The sequence below is a fragment of the Nipponia nippon genome, unplaced genomic scaffold, assembly GCF_047370975.1.
Source record: "Nipponia nippon isolate SJK-2023a ecotype South Korea unplaced genomic scaffold, ASM4737097v1 scaffold_5, whole genome shotgun sequence".
Classification (NCBI taxonomy): domain Eukaryota; kingdom Metazoa; phylum Chordata; class Aves; order Pelecaniformes; family Threskiornithidae; genus Nipponia; species Nipponia nippon.
Genome location: NW_028262369.1, coordinates 59,378,920 through 59,405,732, shown reverse-complemented (window position 1 = coordinate 59,405,732; position 26,813 = coordinate 59,378,920). Strand labels below are relative to the sequence as shown.

The following is a 26,813-nucleotide window of genomic DNA, read 5'->3' as shown; positions in this document are numbered from 1 at the left end:
AGAAGAGTTTATAGAGTGTCACACTTTGCTTTTACAGCATTGTATCTTTCCTGTATGTTTACTTGAGAACGTGTCTCTCAATTTATATTATTCTCTGTAATAATGATTTTATTTTTCAAAGTTCATAAACTCCTGTAGGATATTCTGTGAACATGGCTCATGTACCTTTCCTTGCAATTTTAATTTATCAAGATACATCACTCCTAAATACATACAGGCATCCTCACATCAAATGCAGCTCTTCAGCTTTTAATAGCTTGTGCCAGAAGATTCACCCTTCTGCTGCTGCTGAATGCAGTGGTTCTGTTGATCTCTTGGCCACTATTTAAACATTTTAAGACCACAGGTCACATTTATTCCTGAGATACCAGGAAAAACAATCACAGCTGATCCTCTATCTCAAACTACCTGGTGACTGACCTGCCAAGAAACATCACAGCAACACTCATTCCAAATGGCAAATGTTTAAGATTAAAGCAATCTTAAACTACAAACATTAAAACAAAACAAAACAAAAACCAAAAACCTTTGAAAGATCAAACTATCTTTTTATACAAATGAGATTACGGGACGGCCTGCCTGATGAAAAATTCACTTTGTAGAGGGGTGGAATCACCTTCAATATTAACCCTTCCACTCTGACAGATACTAATACAGAAACAGAGAATGTATTTTACAGACTCCTAAGTGCTGTATCTGTCAAACGTCAAGCACCTGAGCTACAGAGAACCAGCTTGCAGCTGAAGTTAGACAAGACGACAGCTGTGGAGATCGAGATATATATATAGATATATATGTGTGTATATATATATATATATATATATATATATATATATATATATTTTAAAACACAACCTGAAGTTAAAAGTGCCCCCTGTTTCTAGTGATATCAGTGCAGGTATCCACCTTCCTTACTTGATAAGTACTGACTTTCAGTGGTGGTTAAACACCACAAGTGGTGTACTGCCACACACTAACGCTGTGCCTGAAAGGTCAGGAACGGGGAGCATCTCCCAGACACAGGCTCGAAGACCTGATAAAGAGAACACTCACTGTTCTCACTACCCTGTCAGGCTAAAGTTTATGCTCCATAATAAAAATAGTGCTTTGGTTTGAGGTTTTTTTTTTTCTTTTCTCATGAGTGGGGACAAACAGAGAAGGTGTGACAACGAGGCCTAGCTACAGGCAGAAAAAGCACTGATTTATTGAACACTGCTAGACAATCAAGTCAGATTAATCAACATCAATAACCAGAAAAAAAAAATATCTTTTTTTCCCCCTATTATACACTTTCCTATTTCAGTTTAAATTTTAAGTGAAACTAAATGCAAAATACGCATCTAAGCATCCATAAGTAAATGTCGGGGAAAAAAAAAGCTTTGTATTTCCACTCAAAAAGTTAATTTAGCAACATAAACAATTTACTGACAGGCATTTGGCACTTCAGGCTGTGAACAAGATTAAGATGAGCATGAGGTTGCCAATGTCAAATTATCTGAAGATGAAAACACACATTTCTTGCCATTTTGGAACCAAGCGCAGGATTTAATTGCTGAATGCAACCATTCTTTATACTTCAATTGGGGGGAGGGAGGGGGCAGAAAGAAGAGGATCTTAAACAAGAAAAGCAGATGGGTTTCTGAAAAACTGCAGAATTGTAAAAACCCATATAATATAGTTCAGGATTTAAACAGCAGCACTAGGTAAAAACAGAAGTACTTAGTTGAAACCCAGCAAAGTTGTGCAGAAATGCTCACGTACCCAAAGTCCTCCTTAAACCAACATCACAACGCAGCTCAGTTTAAGCCTCAAAGGTTTATTGGCGCCATCTCCCCGCCCCCCACCCCCAGGGACACAGAAACAGAAGGAGCGCTTTCATATCTTTCATTTTTTTAACTCATCATGAAGCAATGCATTCCCCGATGGATCCAGTGGGACCCAATGGCAATGGCTCATCTACAGTTTGGTGTTCATTGAACTGCAACCTGGGTGCCCCGGTGAAAGGCATACTGAAAGCAGTAAGCAAGCCAGCAGCGTTTGAACCCATACTGCACAGAGGTAGCAGATTGCAGAGGGTTTTGCCCTGATTATTTTTTTTGTTTAGTATGGTACGTTGGGCAGAATTTCAGGAACACCTCACATACAGATGTTGTTCATCTGTATGACAGGACAGGCTCTTCCCATCATTTTGCCAACAAACATGTACCCAGAGAACACAAGGTAAACGCTTATATTTTGTGAAACTGGTAGGAACCTCCGCAAGAAAGGCAACCTTAAACCTTACCATTCAATTGAGATTCTTATGGTCTACAAAATGGAATGGGTAAGCATTGGGTCCTACTGCTTCTGGATGCTGGTTCCTACAAGGACCACAGGCAGAAAGCATCATTTAGTTTAACGCTCTGAAACCCTTTTCAGAGAACTTCTCCTTATGCTGACACCATTTTGGAGAAGAAACCTCAGTGAAAAGACAAACGGGACATCTGCCCACATCTCAGAAACTTCATGTTTCCTCTCTCCATCTGCCTTGAAGCTCAGGTAGAGCACAGGCAACATGACGGTTTTCTGACTAATGCTCAAGCTGTCAGACAATAATCAGATTTCCTTTCTGACCTCCTCTTTCTAGCCAAGAACTGAAATGATATGGCTTCCTCCTCCTTTAAAAAGTTCTAGAAGCCAGTATGAAACACCACTGCTTCTTGTGTCTTATTTAAATATCAGACTGTCTTTGGTATCCTCCTCTTCGTCATGCTGCAATGGAAAAATGATGAATGACACAACTATGAGAATAATATAGCAGAACATCTAGCTGCAAATGTCTTCTCTCTACCCCACATACTTTATGGTGAGGATGCAGAGGACATACACAACACTCGGAGGCAATGAAATTTGCACAAGTGAAAACTGCTGAAATTATAGTCTCAATGAGGTGGTGCTGGCAGATTGCTTGGACAATTTGGCAAATTTCATTAATTGTGAAAATACAATAAGGCTATTCCTGTCCTCTTTCTCAAGAAAGAGGAGCAGCAACTCATAATTTGCTTTGAAACCAAGGATGAAGTTCAAGACCAATTTATTATTATAAGGATCTTATTTGTCACTCCATGCACAGCAATCATTCTGCCCTGCATGCCTTACATTATTTTTGGGAACCACAGGTTACAAAACTGCATCTCCCCCTGTATAAATTAAAATCAATCTGAAATGTGAAGTCCTGCAGGGTAGTTCTTGCCATGCGTTATTAGCCACAAGGAAGGCGCTACAGCAATTCTGAGAAAGTATCAGTTTCCTATTCCCTTTCTTGACTGAGTAAAGGCATAGACACTACACTGGTGGGAGTCCACCTACCTAGGACATTGTTACATAGGATATTTTAATATTTCTATTTGACTGAGCTACTTCAGGCAAGACCTTGTCAAAAACGCCAACTAAATTTTAATACTGGAAGTTTTTTTAGTATGCAACCTGATGCTGAAAGGGGATAATTTTCCAGAAATTGCTAAAAAAGTAGTTCTTTATAACCCAAGTTTCCTCAAGATATATTAGGCTGTTTAGAAAGCAAAGGAAATAATAAGTTGTTGTTAGCAGAGTTTACCCTGACAAAGTTTCCCTCTGGAAGTATTTGCTAGAAGCAATTTGTCTGCTGATCACAAAAGGGTGTGAAAAGTACATGAATATTCCCTTTTCCTTCCTATTCTTAAAGACAATGTAAACTGCTTGCACATATACTGTATTATACATGGCAAATTGTACAATATTAAATATTAGCAACTGCAGGAAACCCCAGAGTAGCCCTAGAGCAGCTAGGAAAAAGGAGACAATTACTTTATATTTGCTTTTCAGTAATTATTTCCTTCTTTAAAAAGGAGGGAAATGCTCTTCCAACTTAAACCATCTATATAAACTTAACACAAATAGTTCTGAAATTCTATAAATCTATTTGAAATTATATTATTTACCCTAGTCAAGAACTTGCCTATTGACTTCGAACAACTCTAAACGATGTTTTCCGGTTCACTTTTGAAATAGAAGTGTTATAACCGTCAGAAACAAGTTGAACCATTTTCTTTTTCAACGTATAGCACAAGACTCCATCATTTAATCATTCCAAGTGCTTATGATCAGAAAATTAAGGCAAGTTGTAAGGTCTGCATTAATATAAACACTCCAATGACCTCTCATACCCCATGGCAGAGTGAGAACTCAATTTCACATTAATAAACCCTAACACCAAACTGTTAGAAACTCAAAAGACACCCGGTATTACAACTTACATAAATTACAGCCGAGATCAAATGGCCCGTACAAGCAATTGTACAGTTATAAAGCCTAAGTGGATGGTATTTAAACAGATACTTGATTTACTGCAGAATTTTATATCATGCTAGAATTCATATGACAATTTACAAGTCCAGAGAAAAGAAATCCCTGTCCCACGCAAACTACTGTTTGCAGCAGTGCTTCAGAAGTGCTTAATATTGTAACTTTAAGAAAGAAATTCTTCCCTCTGATATTCTCAGGACACAGTCTTAGAAGCCAAACTATAAAACCTGACATTTAAAAAGAGAATGAACAAGCTGCTACTTCATCCCCAGGTAGGAAATAACATCCTCAGTCTTCTGTGAGTTAAATCTCATGAACCTAATCTTTGCAATCTAATACAGCTGGCTGTGGTTTTTTCCATCAGAAAAAAAAAAGCTCTGATGCCAAGTTTGAGGATCTGTCTCTCCAGTTCTTTAAAGATGTACAAACTGCAAAGACTGGAGGACAGCACCATCTCTCATAAATGGCAGCAACACCACTAGTTAATATTGATCTGCTTTCCATAGGAAAAAACTGCATTTGTACTCAAGTTTGAGATGCCTCACAACAGTACTCCCGGCCAGCTTTTCCTTGATTCCTCAAAAGAGTCCTGCTCTTCTAGCCAAGAGAATTAGCAGAAGAAAAAGAATGTAAGGAATAAAGTAAGAGCTGAATTTGCAGAGGAGGAACTGTGCAGATGCACATTCTTGAACCAAACTTCAACACCTGAACAGGTTACGAATGGCTCCCCTGAGACCAGACAACCCTCTTATTCCCCAGTAGTGAGGAACTATAGATAATTCCGGGTGAAAAAAATGATCCATCAAGGAAAAGATTTATCAAAGAAAAAAAATTGCAGGCTTCCAATGTGATCTAGGAAAACCTCTTGGCCAATAGTTGCAGCAGCAGTAATTGTTCTAAATCTATCAATAAAGCTAAGCTGCTCCTTCATTGACTGCAAACACCAATTTCTTTCATGTAGGATTATAAGTTGATGTTCATGGTCTCTCTACTGCCATTAGGGTGATAAACAGTTTAAACTGCATCAGGATCTGACATGTAGATCAATTCTGGGTCCATAAAGAATCTACACAAGAGGTTCCCGGACAGGGATTTACTGCCCCCAGTTTTTATTCTCTCTTGCTGCTAAAATTACTTCTGTCAAGTACTTACAAGAGTAAGGAAAAAAAAAAATGTAAAAAGAATTAATTTTTCATGTGCTGCTGGAACAGCCTTTTTAAATTTCTGAGTTTTTAAGGCAAATATGTTACTGCATTTAAAATTATGCTGAACAGCAGGTGGTATTTAGCTAAATAGTGAGCCAGTCGCATGATCTGCTCACTATCAAGCAGACAGCAATTTGAAACACTGAACTAAGCTGTCTAGATTTTCTCCGAGGGCAGTCACAGGCTTCATGTTACCAGTGCCAAATTATATTAGACATTTAATTTTAAACCTCAGGTACTTAAATGTAAAACCTTACAACAGTAATAGTCATAAAGCAGTGGGGCATTCCATTTCAGAGAATGGATTTTTCTATTTTTCCCCTTTAATTTAACCAGCACCTCCTGTTTTGTGGCTCTGCCCACTACAAAGTAATTTATCTAATTAGGAGATGCTCACAGCTGCTTGAAAGACAGAAGCCCCAGGAAACCAAAGGTCTGGTTTGGAAGACTTTTCAAAGTTCTCCAGAGCCACACAAAGTATTAATTTAATGTGAAAAAAAGGTGCAGAGAAAAATTGAATCCCAATATGTTATTTTGTCTACAATAAAACCATGTGACAATAAGCAGGCGTATTCTCCAGTACATTGGCATTTGAATTCCAAAAGATGCTTAGCTTCTCGCCATACCTGCTGCTTTCACAGTATTATCTTTTTATGACTAAAATTCAAAAATCTTTTAATGGAGGAAAAAAACCCTGAAATTAAAAAGGGTTTTTCATGCGTCAACTTGCCAGCATAAAGGGCACGTCTATGAGCTTACCGAAAGATGATACACTGATAGCAATGAATTATTCTTGAGGTTTTGTAGCAGTTTTATTGCAACACTTCTGTTTCTGTTGACCCTTAGTTGCCTAAAACTCACTGTTAGTCCAATTTTTCCCACATATTTAAAAAAAAAAAAAAGGCAACTTTTCATTCTGTGTTTTTTTTTTTTTTTTTTTTTTTTTTAAATTAGAACCTCTGCAAGCAATGATTCAAGTCAGGCTTATTCAGAACTACCCACCAGTCATCTGCATTTTTTGAATAAATATTTAATAGATAATTCTAGCTGTCGTGTCTTTTGATCCAGAAGTAATCACATATGAACATCAAGTCAGAAAAAGGTACTGCACATACTTGGAGTACAGAGCTCGTGTGGGAGAAAAGGTTCCCTTCACCAGGAATTAAAAGCTAGCTGAAGCATAGCATCAGGAGCAAAAGACAAATCCAGCACATATCTCCAAAGTAAAAACAGCATTATGAAGTAAAGGGGAAGGGAAAGAGGCAGGAATTTAGGTTATATTTCTACTTTTCAACATATTAATTACATGCCACTTTTAGGAACTCATTGAATTCTGCACTTTGAAGATTTTCCTCTACTGCAGCCTCAGTTGTCACATCTGGTGCTAAGGAGCAAGGGGATGGTATCTGCTCACCTGTCTGTACGTATGTCAAGATGTCAAGAACCAGAGACTACATCTCAGTTTTCACTTGCCTTCCTTCTAGTGCAAACATACAATATTCTCCAACTTTTCTTTGAAGAGCTACAGTATAAAAGAAGGGTGCGAAAAGCCAAAGCTTTGGTATAACCTTTTAAATGGGAAATAAAATTGAGGTGGATTAAAATGACAAAGCAGCTCAGGAAAAGGGAGAAGAATATGTGGCCTTAACTGTGAAACCAGCTCAGTCTAAAGGACGCTGTGTAGGGGAATGCTGATTGCCCTAAAAGACTAACCAGTTTCCAAAAGAGTGGGTGAGTTGGGTGGACACAGAAGACAAAAGCAGTGAAGCATTTTATCATGCTGCTTAGCAGCCACTGAGGCTGAAATAAAGGATGCTTGCTTTAGAAAATTCTTGGTTAAAATCTGTACCATTTTGATGCAAATACCATGTTCCTGAAGATGCTGCCCATGAGTTTAGAGCTCCAGAAATGTACGTGCTTCAGTAACTACAAACTTGAGAGCTAATGCCACTCAGTGCCAAGGTGACCATGATTTTAAACCCTCCGTTCTCATAAGGTGGCACTGAAAAACAGTCCAAAGCTGCTTAAAAGCCCAGAGCCAGTATCAGGGCTATACTCAGATTGAAAACTTATACAGATGCACACATACATATATATACACACACATATACACATCCATAGGACATGTGAAATAGTTTTCATACTCTTATATTCTCACTATTTTAGGGATAGCCATCAGAAACAGCTTTCCTCCCGCCTTCTCCTGTCCTATTCACATTTGTCCCCCTGTTATCCATATTCTCAGTTTCTTCTCAGTTCATTATTCTCTTTCACACACTCATCTCCTTTTCTCCTCTGTTCCATGAACTTTCCATGGTTTCTCCAACTGCCTTTTAGACCCCATGCTCCTGGACACGTGTGCTTCACTGGTATGAACCATCTCGGCAGCACACCACAACAGAAACACCTAAGTCCCAGCCCACCCGCCATGGCTGCTCCAAGGATGCTCTAATTTGCATAGGCAGCAGGTCAGCTATAGGCGAACAGCATTTTATCTCTGTCCTTCCCAGGCTCTCTATCGAGGCCAGATGCACCATTTTGTTACCAAATATCATGCATACCCTTTAAAAGCAACAACCCCTGTCTCACTGTTACAATCTAATCACTGCAAAACACCATCTGGAATAGTGTTTGCTCCTTTTAATACTGTTAAACACTCCACAGAGAAAACACTACAACTATGCCAATAGTGTGCATACATTAAAGAAGAGCACAGCCAAGAAAGGAGATGCTGATGAAAAGATCTGGAGGATAATTTACTGCTAATACCTACCACACAAAGTAAGGAAATAAGAATATCAAGTGAACAACCTATATTATGTACCTGAAATTAAAATTAAGCAGTATTATAATTACGTTAGCTCTTCCTGCTGAAAAAGTAGTGTCTCGATCTGTTCTCTTTTATCTTATTTCTCCTTTTTCTCTCAGATGCTGAAAGTTTGGCTTCCCACAGAGGATCTGGGTGAACATCCGGTCATATAGTTTTTTCCTTCTCTTTTTAAAAAAGCAAACCACCAAATTCCCCTTTCACCCCAAAGCAGATAACCCCTCCCAGCTCCAGGTTTCTTACCACTGCTAATGCCAGAGTTTGCAATGACTGTTGCCTCACTCCACTGATCTGCACTGGAGACCGAGTAAGAGCGCTGATGCATACCATCCGGACGACTGTTGAAGGAGACTAGACTGATCCCACTTGCCATCTGAGACACAGATGTGCTAGTAGTCACGTTCCCTAGACATAAATGGAAAACAAATTGTGTCAATAGAGAAGACAAAATTGATTTGCATGAAGATGGATGGGTGCATCTTAACAGAGCAGAAAACGAGATTACTTAACCATCGCAAAAACCAGCACAACGCTCCCTGAAACTCTGAAGACAACAGTCCTGTAACCAGCTTGGGGCACCACAGATTTCAGCAGCCCACTCAAATCCAGCTAGGAACTTCTGACAAAAGAGCCTAAATTTTCAAGATGTCAGCTCATTCTGTTCATAAATCTTCTGGAAAACACAATCTTCCACAACCTTGCTACCAGTCACATTTTGTAGAGGTTCTCCACTTGTTACAGGTAGAGCACGAAAGACAGACTGTGCACAGAGAAGAAATCTATCCCTGAAAACCACTGCTTACACAAGTAACCAAGATGAGACTACTAAGCCAACTCAAAGAGTTTAAAACAATCTACCTCTAAATAGTATTTCACGTAAGTATGTCCCCCAGGTGAATCCAAGAACACAGTGATGGGGAGCAAATAACTACTAGCATTGTGAGATCAAGCAAAAAAACTTATTCAGATTTTTAATCTTAAAACAATATCGTGATGCAAAGCACACACTAGAGGCTTGCTCCATTGACTGCAAATATAATTCCTGTCTCGTCCCACAGCAATACACCTATCACAAATCTAATTGAAGGCCTGTTACACAAAAGGTGAGATACAAAGAATAGCCTTTACCCAGTGAACACTAGAAACAATTTTAGTATTTCCATGATCAGTGAGGTCTAGGGCAATAAAATGCTGGGAGGTGTGTGCAAGGGGGAGCAACAGGGACAAGTTTCTCACCATAAAACACGAGAAGCGTGATCTGGTTGAATAAATTTTAGAGTCAAAACAATTAAAACCTTTCCAGAAACTCAGGTTTCTGATGGTCATACTCACAACTTGATATGGGCCAAAGTCTGCTCTACAGTTTTGGTTTCTGAGCACATTTTACTCCATTCCTGGCACAGGACTTGCATATTATAAAGATAAAAATATTTTACAATGCTAGTTTCACTCCTCATGGCAGGCTCTCAAAAGGCACCCCACAGGTCTTCTACGGGTTTAAGAATACTCTTTAAAAACACATGTAAAGGGAAAGAAACAGACACAATTTTATAAAATACCCTAACACTTTGCATTTCCATTGCACCTTCTACTGATGAGTTCAGAAAAATTAATGAATTAATTTTCAATGCTCCTGTGAGGTTGTTAATTATCTGCTATCATTTCCCCCATTTTTCAGAGGTTAAATGACCCAGGGCCACAAAGGAAGATTGTGGCAGACTTGAAAATAAAACCCAGATCTCCTGACTCCCAGTTCTATCATTATGTCTTTTCCCAGAGCAGCCTTTGGGAAGACAGCAGAGCTTAGTGAACTACTTTGTGTTTATTAGAGTTGGCATAATTGTCCCTTTCTCTCCTCCCCTTTCCCAAGACTAAATCTCGTCTTTAGTCCTTAACACAGATCCATCACTACAGTATCTGTCCACCCAAGTCTTGAATGCATTTACTCATTCTCAAGAACTTCTGCCTGGCAGTCTCTACTTTGTAGACATGAAATACATAGAGAAAAATTGATTTGCTCAGTTATGCAAAGTCTAAGGTGGATTTTGGAACCATGTTGGGATCTCCCAAGGCAGTGCTTTAGCTATTGGCGTGTAATTCCTCTCTAATCACCTTCCCTGGGCAACCCTTTTGTCCAAAAGAATTCCATAATCAGAGCACCATCTGCCAAACTGTTGAAAAAATTTATGCCTCCAACAACTGGTCCCCTTCAGGACGTTGTGTGCTTGACCCATCAACTGAGAGCAATTTGCTAATGCTGGTGTTCTAGCACCTTCTTAAGACAGCTTCCAAAGAAACGTTCAGCAAAGAAAACAGGCCTATAGAAATGAAGGTACAAAGCAGAGGATCAAATTATATCTCAGTATCTTGAAGTTACAACAGAAAATGGAAGCACTAGCTGACAGTAGATATTTTGAGGTCTCTTATAAGAAATACCTCCTTCCAAATGAACTTCTGTGATACCGCTGATGCTCACTTTGAAAAAACCTTTTACTCTGGTTTTCACAATCCAGAAAAACTATGAACGTTAATAAATTATTTTGATGACACACCAAATCAATGGGAGCGGCTGACATGAATGACAGAGCTTGAGACCAAATGGACTCTAGAAACTTGAAATTTAGGCCAACATAAACACCATGTGGTTCAACAAGGAGAAGTCCTAAGCTCTGCTCCTGGGACAGAACAGCCTGGTGTAGCAGCAGAGGCTGGGGACCAGTTGGTTGAGTAGCAGCACTGCTGTGAAGGACTCAAGAGTCAATAAGTGATGCCAGAATGTGTCTTAACACTGTACTCAACACAAACCACAAGCTGGGCACACCATGATGGGCATCTGAAACACTGTACTCAGTTCTGGGTCCCCCACTTCAAAAGGACTGCTGGGAAAGGGGAGAAGAGCCAACAAAGAACTGCCAAGGCAGTTAAAATTTCTAATACACACAGCCCATGAGTGCTGAGGAGGCTAGGCTGGTTTAGTTTGGTGAACAGGAAGCTAATGGCTGATCTAATAGCTGCCTGCAGCTACCAAAAAGACACTGAAAAAGATGAGGGAGCCACACGCTTGGTAGCTGTAGATGATACAATACATCTTGGAAAGTTCAGATGCAGCACTGGAACAGGCTACCAAAAGAAGCTGAGGGATCTCCAGCCTCTCAAATTTCCAAAGCTCAGCTGTGCAAATACACAGCTGAACTTACCCAACACTGGTGACGGTCTTGCTTCTTCAATCAAGGGGATGGTGCACATGATCTCCAGAGGTCCCTTTCAACCAACATTTCCAGGGGTCTCTAAAGGACTAAACAGCCTTTTTCTGTTTTGTTCCACCCCAAAGCAAAACAAGACAACCTTTCTGAGCTCAGAAGCTACTCGGTATTCCCATTTGATTCAAAATATTTTGAACAGTTTGCACTTTGACACATCTGAGCAGCAAAATGGCTGCAGTTCCTTTGACTACAACTTGAGTTGCAGTCACAGGATAAGAGATACCTAAAGTCCTTTAGATTTGTTGTTTTTAATTGAACTTACAGCAAAGTTACCAACTTTTTTCTGGTCTTGTTTCTAATTTAGTTTATTAGCCTTTAACTCTGCAAATGAGTTTACCAAATCAAACTTACAGGTGACAATTATGTAGCAGATTAATCCAAACTCTTTGCTTTGTTTGTGCTGTAGCACCATTTTGGGCATCTTTAAATTATTACTGGTAAATAGCTTCAGAAACAACTTATTTTTCACAAGCATCTCCCCTGACAGACTCAAGAGCAATGCCACAAAAGTGCACTTTTAGCTTGTAGCCATCTTTCACACTGCGCCCAGTAAAACGGGAAGTTACATGTGATGAATTCCTGCAAGAGCATCTTCATAACAAAGAACTTGAAGGAGAAAACTGGTATATGAAAGCCGAGATGGAGTGTTTCCCTACGTATCATGGGAAAATGGAAACAATTATTGGACATCTCTGCCTGGATGACACAATCCCATTGCTCCATGCTGGGTGGCTGAGTTGCAGAGAGCAGCCATATTTGTATATTGACATGTTCAGCCTAGCTCACAAATTTTTGAACAGAAGTGTCCAGTCACTTTCTAACCATGATGCAAAATAAAAAATTTAAAAGGATACCCAGCATAATATCAAGATTTCTACATCACCTTGTCAGCACCAAAAGCTTTACCTTCACCTTAATGCCATCTTCTGAAACTCCACACCCCACATTATGACATTAGCCTGTTGAAGAAGTGTCTTGTTCTGCAAATCAAATAGGATTTTTTCTTTCACTTAATATTTCTGAAAGGTATGGGCTGCTAGCAAGAAATAGGTACCAAGTCCCACCATGTAATACTTCACTGATAAATGATGCAACCCAACTCAGCTCTGTCTTTTCTATTGCCATAGTCTGATAACCCTGCTGCCTGCAACCCTTGTGATAATATTTATTCAAGGTTCAATTCCACTTTGTTCACATGCTGTAAGATTTTAATGATATATCAGACCAGGCAAACCAGAATCCATGGGTAAATATCAGAAGGGATGGACTACAGAAAACAGAGTATGCCCTTTCCTCCCTCTCTCCTGAATATGTTCAGCTCTAGCACAAACTTGTTACTTACAACCTTATTTAAAAATCATCATTTCCCAATCCATTGCTAATTTTCCCGCTTCTCAATCTAATCGCAGCATGCCCAGGACATGGATTCCACCACCCCAGTAGGCACTAATGCTGTCACACCAAAACAAGGACTACTGGAAGTCAACTGCTGTTATTGCACACTTTGCATGCTGCACAAAGCTTCTACAAAACGGTCCCACAGTTTTTCTTGTTTGTAATAGGCAGACCCCAATGCAGACCTCCACAAAGCAATTGTCCTTTACTTTTGCTCAAGGTAAAAGCCTCAACAGCAGAAATCATCTCAGTCTTTTAGCAGACAAGTGAGAGACAGTTAAAAAGAGGAGGCCAGCAATACTCATTGAAAAGTAAACCCTGTATATTGGGTTAGGCACATGAGGCCTTCATGTCAAGCAATGCCTTGATGCATTCTCCATCTGTTGTCTCCCCCATCTGTACATGTATACACACACATATGTATATCTATCTATACACAGACAGACAGATACCTATCTCAACATTAACATGAAATCCATGGTCAGCTACCTGGCCCATTCTGGAGTTGTGAAAGAGTCTCTTCAAATATATCATATATGCATCAGCTGGTTGCTTAAGTTGATTAGCAGGGGGCAGTTAAATTACTATGCTAATCCATGTATTCTCAGCACTGTTTCCTTGATATGGATATGTGTATATGCTTACTGGGAAGCCTTGATTAGTTCAAGCTTCAATGTGTCAAAGGCTCCAGATTCTTTCCAAAGAATAATTTTAGCTGTACTCACATCCCTAAAGTGTGGGAGCTGATTTGAAAAGGTACTTACCTCTACCATATGCTATTTTTCTTTAAACAATTTGCATTTCAAAGTGAATATGGCATTTATATTTGAATGAATATCAGTATGTTGCCAGAACTGGTCTCAAATGAGCAAAAAAAGATGCTGGTCTCCTATTGAACAAAAATGTTTTCATCTACCAAAGAAGCATCAAAGGGTGAGTTCCTCTTTCTAGCTCTAGACAGCTTTATTAAAACTATCTTTTCTGATATTATAAAATACCCTGTTATGATCGCGCTTACAAAACGTTCAAACAATTAAGCTCTACAAAAACCATCCAAATTAAGATTCAAGGTAATTTCCAGGTTTGGTCAACGCTCAGCAGAAGAGCCTCTAAGAAAAGTGAGCGTGCTCACACAAAATCCAATTTATATGTCCATCTATTCAGTGTAAATAGCCGCAAACAGCAAAGAGCAAGTAAAGACAAGAGACTCGGCATAAGAGGAATTAAGCAGAGGAGTGCATGCCTGTGTGTACGTATGTACATCTTAAGAGGCTGATAGAAACACACACACTGGGGGCAGAACGCGTCTCCATTTCCTATGCACAGAGGGACTCCCTTTGGCTCTTCATACACAGTTGTTTTAGATTTACAAAACAACAGACCATAAATGCAACATCAGATTACAGTGCTTAGAAACATTATGAAAATAACGAAGATTTATACAAACACAGGACCATAGAAGATGCTTAGTGGGCACCTAGTCAGTAAAAACCAAAAGATAGACTCTGTGTATTATAAAAATTTTAATGAAATGTACAATAAAGTTTAACATAAATGTTATCTTACATATATGCAGTAACCTGCCCAACGAAAAAGAGAAACCATTCAGGGTTTTTGTCATGTTGCTCTTGTAACGGAACAGTATGGTGGACAGCATTTTAGCAATTTCCCTTTTGCTGTCTTTTAACTTAACAAAAGTAATATAGTGAATCGTCACTGGGCAGCATGAGTTATTTTACCAGACACATCACTTTAAACTAAGCCTTCACCAACTACGCCACCGACTAATTACAAATGCAGAATGAATATAATTCACAACTATGCTCTAAGAAGTGAGACACAAATGACTTAAACACAGGGAGGTGGTCTCCAATTCCTGCTACAGACACATTTGTGATTTCTCCCAAACAAATCACTTAGTCACAAGAAGTTACGTTCAGGAGTGCAACTAATACACTCTTGAATTTATGAGATGAGCAGACATTGCAAGAGTCGTGAAGCAGAACTACATTCTTCCATGAAGCAGTAGCGTATGAGGCCCGCAGACAGCGGCTGCACAGAAGCGCAGAAGGACTGAATCAGATGAACCACAGCCTACTGCTATGCTTTCACCATGGCCATGTTTTATTTGTGTTACGCTCTTCATGCTCCCGACAAGTTTCTCTTCCAAAAAAAGAAATAAACCTCTTAAGGCCAGAGGGCTGTGCTCACCAGCTGTTAGAACTAATGAAAAATACATTAGAGTTGTGGGTCACGAAATCCTGACTCTTGATATCAGAGGGTTAATTGTTTCAAATCATGTTGGGTCAATTTATGTTGCAGGAATACTGCCTATTCTTGAAATGCCCTCTAATTCAGTAAAAGGCACTGTCAAGTAGATTAGATTGGCTATTGGTCGCCCATTCAAAACCCATACCCAACGCTGCTCCCTGAAGTTTCTTCAGGCATTAGGGTGCAAATGGGAAGCGCAAGAGGCCACTTTGCTAGCTGCAAAAAGATGAAAAGCATTCCCTTCCCTTTACTCAATTCTGCATTACATTTATGAATTAATTCCCAGAGTTGTGCAGAAATCTTCCCAGTGAACAAAACTTTCCTAAGAAGTGGCTGACCATCCAAAGCTGTGACACTTTCTGCCTTTGCTGCCTTCTGCTTTGCCTATAAATATGAATGGGACAACTCCTGCTTTAGCTGAGGAAAATTTGGGGATGGCTCTTCTGGGTTCCATCAGTTTGCTGCCTGAGATTCCAGCATCCATCTTTTACAGATGCATCCTCCTTTCCTTGCCAGCTCTGGAGATCACGCCCTGCATTGAAAACTGGAAAAACTGCTACTTACAGCTCTTTGCCTCTCCAACTGAGTAGACTAAGTCCACATTGGAAAGGAAGGTACCACTCAGGTGTCAGAGCACTGTCTGGCCACATTCTCAAGAAGATCAGCTGCGGGACCAGGGCCAGAGAGCTCCAACTTCCATAACCAGGTTCTTCAGTGGGGTTATTAATGGGGGAAAACCCACTGAAGTATTGCTACTGATTCTGTTTCAATCTGATGGCAGTGTGCAAACAGCACATCGTTTCTGCCTTATCAGAGTTATCAGGATAAGCCTATTCTGCCTTATCAGGGACCTAAAATAACTTGAGGTTACTCGTACATGGAACAAGAAAGAGTGAGATGACAGTACCTTTCCAAAATGCACTGGTTCCAGTATTAAAACTCTCCTTCAAGACACTGACAATAATTTTCAGTACTGTAGGAGACGACTTCCTTGTGGGTTTAACTTATTTTTATGATTTTTTTTTGAGAAGCATTTATTATCTGAACAAATTTCCTGAAGATAAGCAGCTATTAATAGAGGAAGACCTTCCATCTCAGAGCCTGGCAGGGCAGCCTCTGCGAACTGGGCTTGATTAGTAGTGTACAAACCGAGAAGGGTCAATACTAATGAACAAACAAGGCAATGCCAAGAAATATCCTGGCAGTGAAGGACATGATGCTGGGAGTATAACGAGAAAAGCTATTATTCTCAGAGCATGCCAAACCAACACAGCAAGTGTGGAGGAAAATTAAGTTAACAGAGGAGACATCTCTTCTAAAAGAAAGTTAAACACAAGATCTTCACCAAAGGCTTCTGCTGAAGATGCCAGACTATTTATTCTGCTGGGATCAAAGTGTCCTTTCCTTTCCCAGCAGGCATATTACTATTTTTTCAGTAGTTTTAACAAATAACAGTAATAAATAAGGTATGCTTCGCTTTCTGGGCAAGTCCTGATTGAGGTTAACTGCTTATTAAGGGACTGCATCTTTAAGACCCGGAGGTGATCATTTTACACCAGCAAATGTTATACTTTGTATGCTGTTATTTGTTTGCGAATCCTGTTAACAATTGTGAATTTAACTTTGCAAAAAATCACAGTGCAAAATCAAATAATTCCAAGGTATTATGCTGCTCGCATGTAAAGCGAAGCATGTGTAGGGGCCTGAGGCAAAAGATGTAAAGTGCTTCCTAATCCCTTTGACTGTCTGTGGAAGTTATTAATAATGAAATTGGAGGAGGGAGGGTGTCTTACCTGTGCACTGGATCTACATTAAAACCCGGTAAGATTAACTGAACTAACTTTGGGAGCTTTCCACGAGCCTACAAACCTCCCCAAACCCTGTGAGCTGCAACCAGAGCCTCTTTGGGATGGGGAGGGATGACTGCTGGTATTCAAATATCCTCCAGACTCCTAAGAAAATGGAACAAAGAAACTTTATTTTCAAAAAAGAGACAATAGATACGAATGCGAGATGACTTTTTTTTTTTTTTTAATAGCTATTGCCACTGTAACAGCAGCTAAGTGAATGCATGTCTGCAGTGCGAGCAGTTTTGATAAACAGCCTCTGCGGGCCACACAACGGGGATAATGTATCCTTAAGTACTGCCAATGAGCTGCCATTCTGCACAGCCAATTACTTCTGTGCGTCTGTCACTCAAAGGAAAAATGACTGAGCCCATTAGATCAAACCTTTGTCACTGTTCCTAATGCACTCTTAGGCCTCATTAATCTGAGGGAGCAGCAACACAGCCGCCGGTGCCTCATTGCCTCCCCCACAACAGGCCCACGTGAATCTTCTCATCTCTCCCCCAAGTGCACCACGTTAATCAAGCTCTCCTTATTACCCCGGTCCCTGTCACGGCGGAGAGCGCTCTCTCTCTTAAATGCTCTCATTATGGTCCATCTTTAGAGCTGGCTGAGTGGGGAGAAAAAAAAAAAAAAAAAGAGCCAGAGAGAAAGAGAAGAGGAAAAAGCAAGTCCGATCACATTAATATTCATGACAATAATTAGTATTCTAGGTCACTGAATATTCATGCTATTAGTTTGGTTTTTTATGGGTTTGCTGGATGTCCTGATTGCTGGAGTGTGGAGGAAAACAGCATGGTTGGGACTTTAGATGTCAACGGCAGTTCAATACTCAAAACACATTTGTGAATTTTTTTTCCCTTTTGGTAAATCAGCTTCAACCCTCCTGATGGCTTTAATATTTTAAAATCACTGGGGGAAAAAGAACGAGCAATTCTGCAAAGGTCTTAACATCCAACCGGTTAGTATTACAACGTGTAACTGTCAAAAACTCGGTGAGATTGCATCGGGTGGACAAGACAGATCTGTGATTTTATTCAGGACACAGTGCAACGGAGGCATGAAAATCAACCAGAGTGAAACAGGCGCAGGCTGGGCAGCATCGACTGCATCTTGTCCGTCATCTACAGTCATCTGCCTGAAGCTTCATGACACATTTCTACCCTTTATCGACCTAATCATCATTAGAGATGAGCACCATTTCCCCACCTCAAGAAAGAATTGTAAGACACTTTGTTGTTTCCTTCTTTCCCTGAAGAGAAAATCTAAACAAACTCATTTTTTTTCAATATTTAACAAATGCAGTGTTTTAATCAAATATTTATTTCATTAACTCTAATATTTGCCCTACTCCTTTTTTCCCAACATGAAGGAATATAGGGTACTAACACTGAAAGTTTATTTCTCTCTAGTTCTGGAAAGGGCAAATCCCAGTCCAAAGGAACTGGAGAAGACGACCTTGAGGGATCCCCCTCTAGTGGGATGAAAGGGAAATCTCCAATGCACTTAAAATCGGGCTTTTTTTTCCTTTGAAATGAGCAAACTGACAATTTCTCCTTTCATTTGCTACAGCTGTATATCACTGAACTAACAGCAAACCCAATCAAATGGAAAATTGACTTGGTGATTAATGACAAAAGTAAGTCACAAACTTGCATTTGTGATCTGTGGCAAAACCGTAAAACTCACGCTTAAGTTGAAGCGCGGAAAATGTTTCACGTTAAGTCAAGTCATTTCATGTACCACATTAGACTACAGAATTAGTAGCAAATAACTACTAACTACCAACCTCTCGCCTTGTGGGAATTCCACCAGATAAAACATGGCACTGTCAAGTCACACACTGCTCTGGTACACAACCTCAGTCACCTACAAACAAGGACTTCGGAGAAGATTCAAGCATTTAGGACTCAGTTCTGCATATATTTGCAAAGGCATACAAGACCTATAGGCTTTGGAGCAATTGCCTATGCTCTTGGCTTGATACATTTTTATTCATCACCAGCCTGATCATAACATCTGAATCCTCACAGTAACCTCCAATTAAAAAAAGACTAATACATGATCTATGAAAATACTGATTAATTTAGTATACTTTGGATTGAGACTTGAATTCACAATGCATCAGAACAGAGGAGTGATCCTACCCACAGTTTTTCATCATACTTCCCCTCCTGCATATGGCACACAACACTTCAGAGGGTACTGGCTCTCTCCGGACTCAGCAGCTATTAATTCAGATATTGTGGAAAATGGCTACCCAACGTAACAGGTAAGGCTGTAGGTATAAGTTAGGCTTAAAAGGAAGAAAAAAAAAAAAAAAAAAAAAAAAAAAAAGCAGTGTTTAAAGAACAGAATTATTAGACAGGTATTAGAATCTAAAGACACCATGTCAGAAATCTTACTTTGAAGGTATACCCATCTAATTGAAACATCAATTCTCTACCTTTTTAAAAGAAAAATCTGGAAGGCAGTCCATTCCAACTCAGCCTGATTCCAAGCACTTCAGTGTAAAATAAGATTACTTAATGACCACTGCATTGATTTGATAGATTATCACAATTAGTAACAGATAGAAAACTCACATTTATAAAAATGTGAAGATGACACTCTTATAACATGTCTGAAGTGTCACACACAGTTAGCAGATAACAACCTTTAGCATACTTAACGATGGCTATGTAGCTAACACATTTTAGGATACTTCACATACTGTACAGTCACTATTGTAAGTAAATTTAATAGCACCAAATTATTTAAATGAAGTGTTAATCAGGAAACAATTTATCTCTACACCATAAGCTATTTTTAGATGTGAACTTTCTATATCAGTGGCTCTTGCTGCAGCTCAGGCTTTGGCTTGTTTGTAGAAGAGAAGAAATAAATGACTCCTGGGAGAGATTTCAGGAGTAAGTTCACGTTCAGGTCACCAGCTCAACTTCAACCCAACCTGGGAGTAATTGAAACCCAGACCTTCTCCTGCTCCAAAGTCAGCAAGAACTGAGTCAGCTTCTAAAAGGCACAGAGACTTGGCCAGTGGCTGATTTAGAGGACTGCTGGCCCTTACGACATTGCTGCAATGTGCTACCAGCTATTAGATAAAGTTGGAACTGAGCAAGTCCAGAAGTTACCCTTTTCTGAAGTACTTCCAACTGAGACACATCAACAGAATTATGTTCACTGCCATGTAAATTTAATTCAAATTTAAGTTACTTAACCATCATTCAACAACTTTGATTTAAGACACCACAAAAGTCACATAACTTTAGATTAAAGGGAACAAACTTCCATTTCCCCCAACTCAGAGATTCCTACGAAGCTAGCATTCAAGTACGAGCACGTTCCATAATGCCACAGTTAAAAATCTGTTACTTAAAGCCTTCATGTAACAAAATCAAAACAATCCTCCAACTCTCTGTATTGCCTGGGAGAAGCGGCCACACAGAATCCCAGTTCTTACAGGATAAACCCCAAATTGCACCTCCAAAAACCCAGGAAAGCCCAGAGACCTGCTTTAACTTTTAAAGTGTCATGGCAAAACTTCTAGGGAGAGAAAAACCAACGTTTTTCCAGCCAAGGTGACTAGGTTTGCAACAGCAGAAACAGCCTTACCTACTACTCATTTGTCTGTTTCTTGACAAAGTACAGAAAATACTCCTTTTTCGCACTGCTGTTTCACTTCCAGTTTGGTTACTGTCCTACCATGACTACACACATCAACTGAAAAGTCGTTTTCCCAGCTCTTGTGCCCATGTGTAAGCCCAGCAGGAAGAAGTAATCTTGGATTTTTTTCTTTCATAAATTCTTACATAGGTCTGCATTTTTTTTTTTAGATCTCTGAAATGGAAACTCTCAAGAAGGACTAGAACTTGGCTTTTTTTGTTAAGATTATTATTTCCCAGAGATATTGCTTCCAGATATTTGGGATGTACACATATTTAGAGATCTGGATAGCTGTCACAGAGATGATAATTATATGTCTGTATTTATCAAACAGTCTTTAAAACCAGAAAAACAATCTTGTTCAGGCAAGAAGTGCCGCAAAGCACGACTAAATTCAACGTGCTAGGAGTGACGTGCTTTTAAACTTTTTCTTCTGCATGTGACATCTACATCAACTAGATCTAGCAGATAGAAATTTCACTTACTGCTTGGCTGTTATAAATCGTATTACCAAATAACTGAGTATATCCCTCTTGAATTCACAACACCTCCCTGATTAGTCTAATTCCTTTGATTCTTCTCATAGCAATGCTACAGGAAGCACCTTGGGGAAGATCTTGACTAGGCTTAAACTTGGGGGAGGAAGAGACTGAAGGTGTTTGATGCAAGCCATCACTTAGGTCCAAGAAGGCTTTAGAGAAGGAAGGTGATAAGAAAGAAGAGCTCAAGCTGCCGTATTGCTTCACAGACCAAGGTGGGGATTAGAAGAGACACTGAATTAAATTTTGAGCTCTCTTATGGACAGTGTTGTGCCTTCTAGCAGCAAGCCCTGCCTCGCAGAGACACAAGGTATCAATGATCATCCCTTCAGAAATCAAGTGGGAGCTAGAAGAGAAAAGCTGTCCCCAAAGTGCCTCTTGTGAGATGACTGCTCCTATTCCCTGACCCAAGCTATTCCGAGTCTGTCCACATGCTATCCCTGACACCTATGCTGAAGGGCACCAATCTCTGAGATGGCATCCCCATGGCACGTATTTTACAACCCACCAGTTGATAGGCAAGAGGCTTTGCCTCCCTATCAGACCAGCTGATGCACTGGCATCTACCCAAAATACAAGAAATTCCACTAAGAGACAAAGAAAATTATCTGTTGGGCAATTGTGAAAGAATGAATTTAAAACATGTCAGTTACAGGCAATCAAACAGACACCTAATACATATATTTATCGGCAAAGTTGGCACTGAAACCCATACTTAGGGGGCAGCTTCTGAACAGTGTTTAGTAACAGACCATTGATGTCTTCAAACGAAGACATCATTTAAGATAAGCATTATTTGACTGTTTCAACCATAAAAATGCATTGACTTTTTTGTTTTTGATGCTTGAATGAAAATAAGTTCAGACATTTCTAGGAACACAAGTTAGTGGAAAACAGGTAATCTCAGCCGAGAAGTGCTTTTAGTGGGCCTGTGCTATCACCATGTATAAGCAAAGACGATGAATTCTACTTCCAGGGGGAATCTTAAACGTGACATTTTAATTGAGCAGTGGTATTCTTTTAATATCTTAGCTTTTTCACTAAACTGTAGACAATTATGTAACAGCAGAAGGAAAATTAGTCTGTTGCTGACCACATCAAACAATTAAATGGAATACTGTCCTCACTTCTAAGCATGGAGAATATTATTCCAGGTACCAAGTCTGCACTGGCAAAAGCACAGAAGAACAGAAAACATCACTGTATTGGGGAAGATGTAACATGTGAAGCAGTGAGAATGCAGTGTATTTGCATGCCTAAAAATAAAAATAGCAAGTGCCTATTCTTTCTGTGCTTGGTCCAAACCTCCTCCGAACAGCAGGTCCATATACAGAAACCTCCCAATGAAAACATAGTAACAGACAATTTCAGCCCTGCGATCAATTTTAAACCATCGCTCAAGATGGAGACAACATTTTGCCAGCACTAACAACTGAGAAAAAGCTCTGAGACAGCACCACAGCCTGCAAGGGATAATTTGCAAATGTTTTCAGTTGCATGACAGACAACTGCAGAGATACCAGAAGTCCTCCTGGCGCTCCAGCAGCTGAGCGCTGAATACCTACGGGTGTCCCATCCAACAGAAGCCGTGACCCTCTGCATAAAAAACACTGTCAATATACTTGACCACATGAAAGTGCAGACTAACAAGCCAGGCAACAGCTTGTCACAGTGTCTTTGTTACAATACTAATACTCCTCTAATATTTTAAAATCACTCTCTGCAATGCAGCTCTTCAGTCTTACCTGAACACCAGAGTATTGAGAGTGACATATGGACTGATGCACAGCTGAGCTGCTGACAGTTATTTCCCAGATCCAGTTTGTTGTACTACTATTTTTTTTTCATTTTTATTTCTTTTTTTTTAAAGTAATACTTTACTGATTAGCAGTTCTTTCTTTTGTTTTTAACTGAGTAACCACTGCTTGGATCAATCAGCTTTCTAAAAAAGGTCTGTCCTGCTGCTGCTGGTCATTCTCTCCAGTAACGCAAAAACCAGACAAACCTCAAATGTGGCCTGTAAGTTAGAAAGATTCAATGAAGGCAGCTTCTTCAGAAGAAACAAATTCTGTGAAGAAGAAACCCAAAGAAGAGATACCATGGCTGATAATGCGCTGAATGCACTGACCTGGATTTCAGAAGCAATGGTGCAAGGGAAAATACTACAGCAGGTCTGAAACTACTCGCTGTGTATGCAGCTGAACTAATGAAATATAACCTTACAGAGATGTGCGCATCTTCACTGACCCTCCTCTCACACCAAAACCTTAGACATCCCCCTTCCATACCCGCTGATGCCTAAAGTGGGCACGAGACAGCAGGTAGCAAGGTATGAACAGGCTGGCTGGCTGCCATGTAGAGCGTAAAGCTGTTCAGTCCAGCCTGTCTTCACCTCCTCCCCCAGCAAGTTATAAAGATGCTTCAAAACTGTTATGCTTCCAGCCAGCTATAGGGGTAATATAATTAAGACGTCAACGCTTGCTTTATCTGTGGGACGAGCGCCATGCAAAGATAAGCAGTTCAAGAACTTGCTTAAAATTGAAGAAGGATCAGTGTAGCATCCCAGCTGCGTGAGAGGGGAGACGAAGGTATTCAAGTGGGTAATGATAGAGCAATCAGGTTCAACTTCCCTTGGATACAACTCTCTCATACATTAGAAGGGCATTAATTATTTTAAGACTTAACCACAGTAGATCTCTTGAGCTGTGGTAACCACACATCAACAACAGAAAAGTCTTTCAGTATTTCTAAGCACAATGATAAAGAAGCCAAAAGAGAGGACAGCAGCTCCAACTATTACCACCATGTTGTTTGAAAAACACTATCTAAAAGCAGAGCTGTTTTCCAGGCATTTGCACTTTCTAGCATAATTAACTCTTCTCTTTTAAAGCAATTGCTGTGCGATAAAACCTCAGGCTAGCCGGGATATATTCACAGTGGCTACCACCACTGCCAGAGAGAGCCGCCTACTGCACAGTTTCATGTAAAAAAGCATTATACATGCAGAGAGTCCTGAAACAAAACTAATATTGCACATTTCATTAAAGTCATGTACAAGCTGTTTCCCTCTGACCTGGCAACCTAAGGCATATGCCATAACATGTAAATTCCATGTTATAAGCTCTATATTAGTATGTATCTCTGAATATGTTTTCTGAAACGTACTTCTCTGGAGCAATCAAGTAATTTTTGCCTGTGTTCATAGAATCATAGAATTTCAACTGTCTTAAAAGCAGAAATCTCTTATTTAAATGTCTTACCGCTGGTTTACTGACTCAGTCCAGCACTTTTCTTCCCTAAATTACAGAATATGTGGAAAAACACCCCCCCCCCCCAGTCATCTAAATTAAATAGCAAAATGGAAAAAACAAACCAACCATGAATAATTTTCTCCTATGAACTCTTCCAGTGACAATGCCAGCTTTGTGCCTCTCGAGGGGTAGGTTACAACTTGAAAGAGAGTCTGAGGAAATCATGGCTTCAGACATTTCAAGTCCCCAGCCAAACTAATGTAACATGCCACACAAGATCTCCAGGGTATCTGCTCAGTGGCACCACTGTAAAGCCACAAGGCACTTTTCCCCCCCCCCCCCCCTTCATTTTTTAAACATTCATCTCAACAAGCAGCATCCACAGTTGGAAGGAAAATCCTTCTCCCTCTTCCCCTAATAACAGAGGAATGTGCATTGCAAAAACGCAGGGAATTGCATCTTGACTGGAAGCACAAGATAATTATTACTATCCAAGAGAAGACACCTGAATAGCAGGGTGACCAAGTTCCTTCCTGTGGTTGCTCATCCTACCTGTGTAGTGCATATTACATAGGGACAACAGTACGTTTGGATGGTTTTGTTGGCACATGCTGGAGGTGTCTACGTTAATCATAAATGCAAAAGGCACTCAGCACTTTATGGATGCCATCCTAAACATGCTGACAAAACTTTCATACCAACACTATACCATTATGAGCTTTGTATAAGCTGTGCGTTTTACAAGATAAATGGTCTTAAATGTCTTTCCTTAATGCAATTTTTTAAATCCATTTAGCTGTATGGACAAGCACTTCAGTGAACAATAAACTTCTTTGTTTAGAGCTCACAAGGAGCTATAAACTACTTCCATAAACAAACTAAAATAGCTTTCTACAGAAGAATCTTGCTGTTGGAAAGTCCAAAATTATGCATCTTTCTAAAGGTGGAAAGAAGTGCTGTGGATCCCACCAGGAAGCCAAAAAAAGCCCTTCCAAAAATCTCCTGTTTTTCCAAAGTATTAGACCTAACAGATCAGTTGTAAGGCAGCAGCAATTCTTCACAAATGTTGATTTCTGTGACACTATGTAGGGTTTTGGCAGGTATAAGATAACAAGTATAAAGAGACAGATGTTGAAGGTTACTCAGAAACAGAATATCTCATGGAGGACAGATCAGCAGTCAGGCCTTAAAAAGTTACACACCAGTGGTTATTTGGATTTGTAAATTATTACTAGGTATCATCTCCATCCCAGTAGCACATGACAATTGCCTATGGGCAATTGGAAATGCAGTCCTTCACTTTTTTTGCCTAGCATGGCATTCTCTTACCTGAATTTGGCGAGATGTGTAAACTGCTCATGTCCTTGGAAAGGCCGTTTGTTTTGGGACTGGAAATCGGTGCACACGCTGACGTAGCTCGGGGTGGCCTCTTCCCAGGGACTTTCACAGTGGTTCTCAGCAAGTCTATTTCTTTCCCGTGAACGTTCTGCATATAGTCCTGGTAAGAGGGAAAATAATGCAAAACCCAATATCAAACAAGTAGTTCTGTAAGCAATAGAACTAATGAAACGTGCTTTCATAAGACTTTTGTCCTACATCATCTGCCAGCACCCAGCATATGGTTTTCCCCTTCCTTCCATTTTCTTGATAATCCCTTCCACACTTCTCACTAAAAATACTCACAAAAGTCTTGAGCTTTCCAATACGTCCTCAACTCACAACCAGGCTGATTCTGAGCCACGTGTAGGAGTTCACCAGCTAGCAGGTCCCAAAGAGAAGGAGAAGACAAGGCTGACTGTCTCTCATGAGCACTTACTCGTGTCTCTTCTCTGCCAACATTTTATGCATCTCTTTCTCCCTCAAACTTGGCCAAAATTGGTTGGCAGGCACAAAAGTTATGAAAGGCCACTCACTGCCTGGTAAGGTTTCTGCAATTACAACATTGTTTTCTTGGAATATGATCCTTCCCCCCCCCCCCCCCCCCCCAATCATAGAAGGGAAAAAATTATGCAAATTGTGTCTGATTAGAGTAAACACATTAAAAGCTGGAAGCCAGAGGTGGAAAAGGATTTTCCTAATTCTTTTTTGGAATGCCCACAAAGAGGAAATAAGCAAACCCAGTCAGCTGTGGAAAGACAGCAGTCAACTAACTGGAGCCAAGCCAGCCCTTCCCAAGAAATCCATGAGAAAGTTCTTCAAACAGTAAAAAGCTTCTGGAAAAACAGGCTG

At 39.9% G+C, this 26,813-nt stretch overlaps 1 protein-coding gene across 4 annotated transcripts in view; it reads right to left on the bottom strand.

Moving 5' to 3' along the window:
- AGAP1 (ArfGAP with GTPase domain, ankyrin repeat and PH domain 1) overlaps positions 1–26,813 on the bottom strand; it is a 395,766-nt gene that overhangs the window by 108,143 nt on the left and 260,810 nt on the right. For 3 of the 4 annotated variants that reach the window (XM_087731868.1, XM_087731867.1, XM_087731866.1), the window contains 2 exons: positions 25,914–26,082; positions 8,599–8,760 (listed from right to left, as the gene is read on the bottom strand). In XM_087731868.1, coding sequence (XP_087587994.1) covers positions 8,599–8,760; positions 25,914–26,082 — 331 coding nt within the window. The remainder of the gene's footprint in view (positions 1–8,598; positions 8,761–25,913; positions 26,083–26,813) is intronic. The other variant, XM_087731869.1, reaches the window with a different exon arrangement.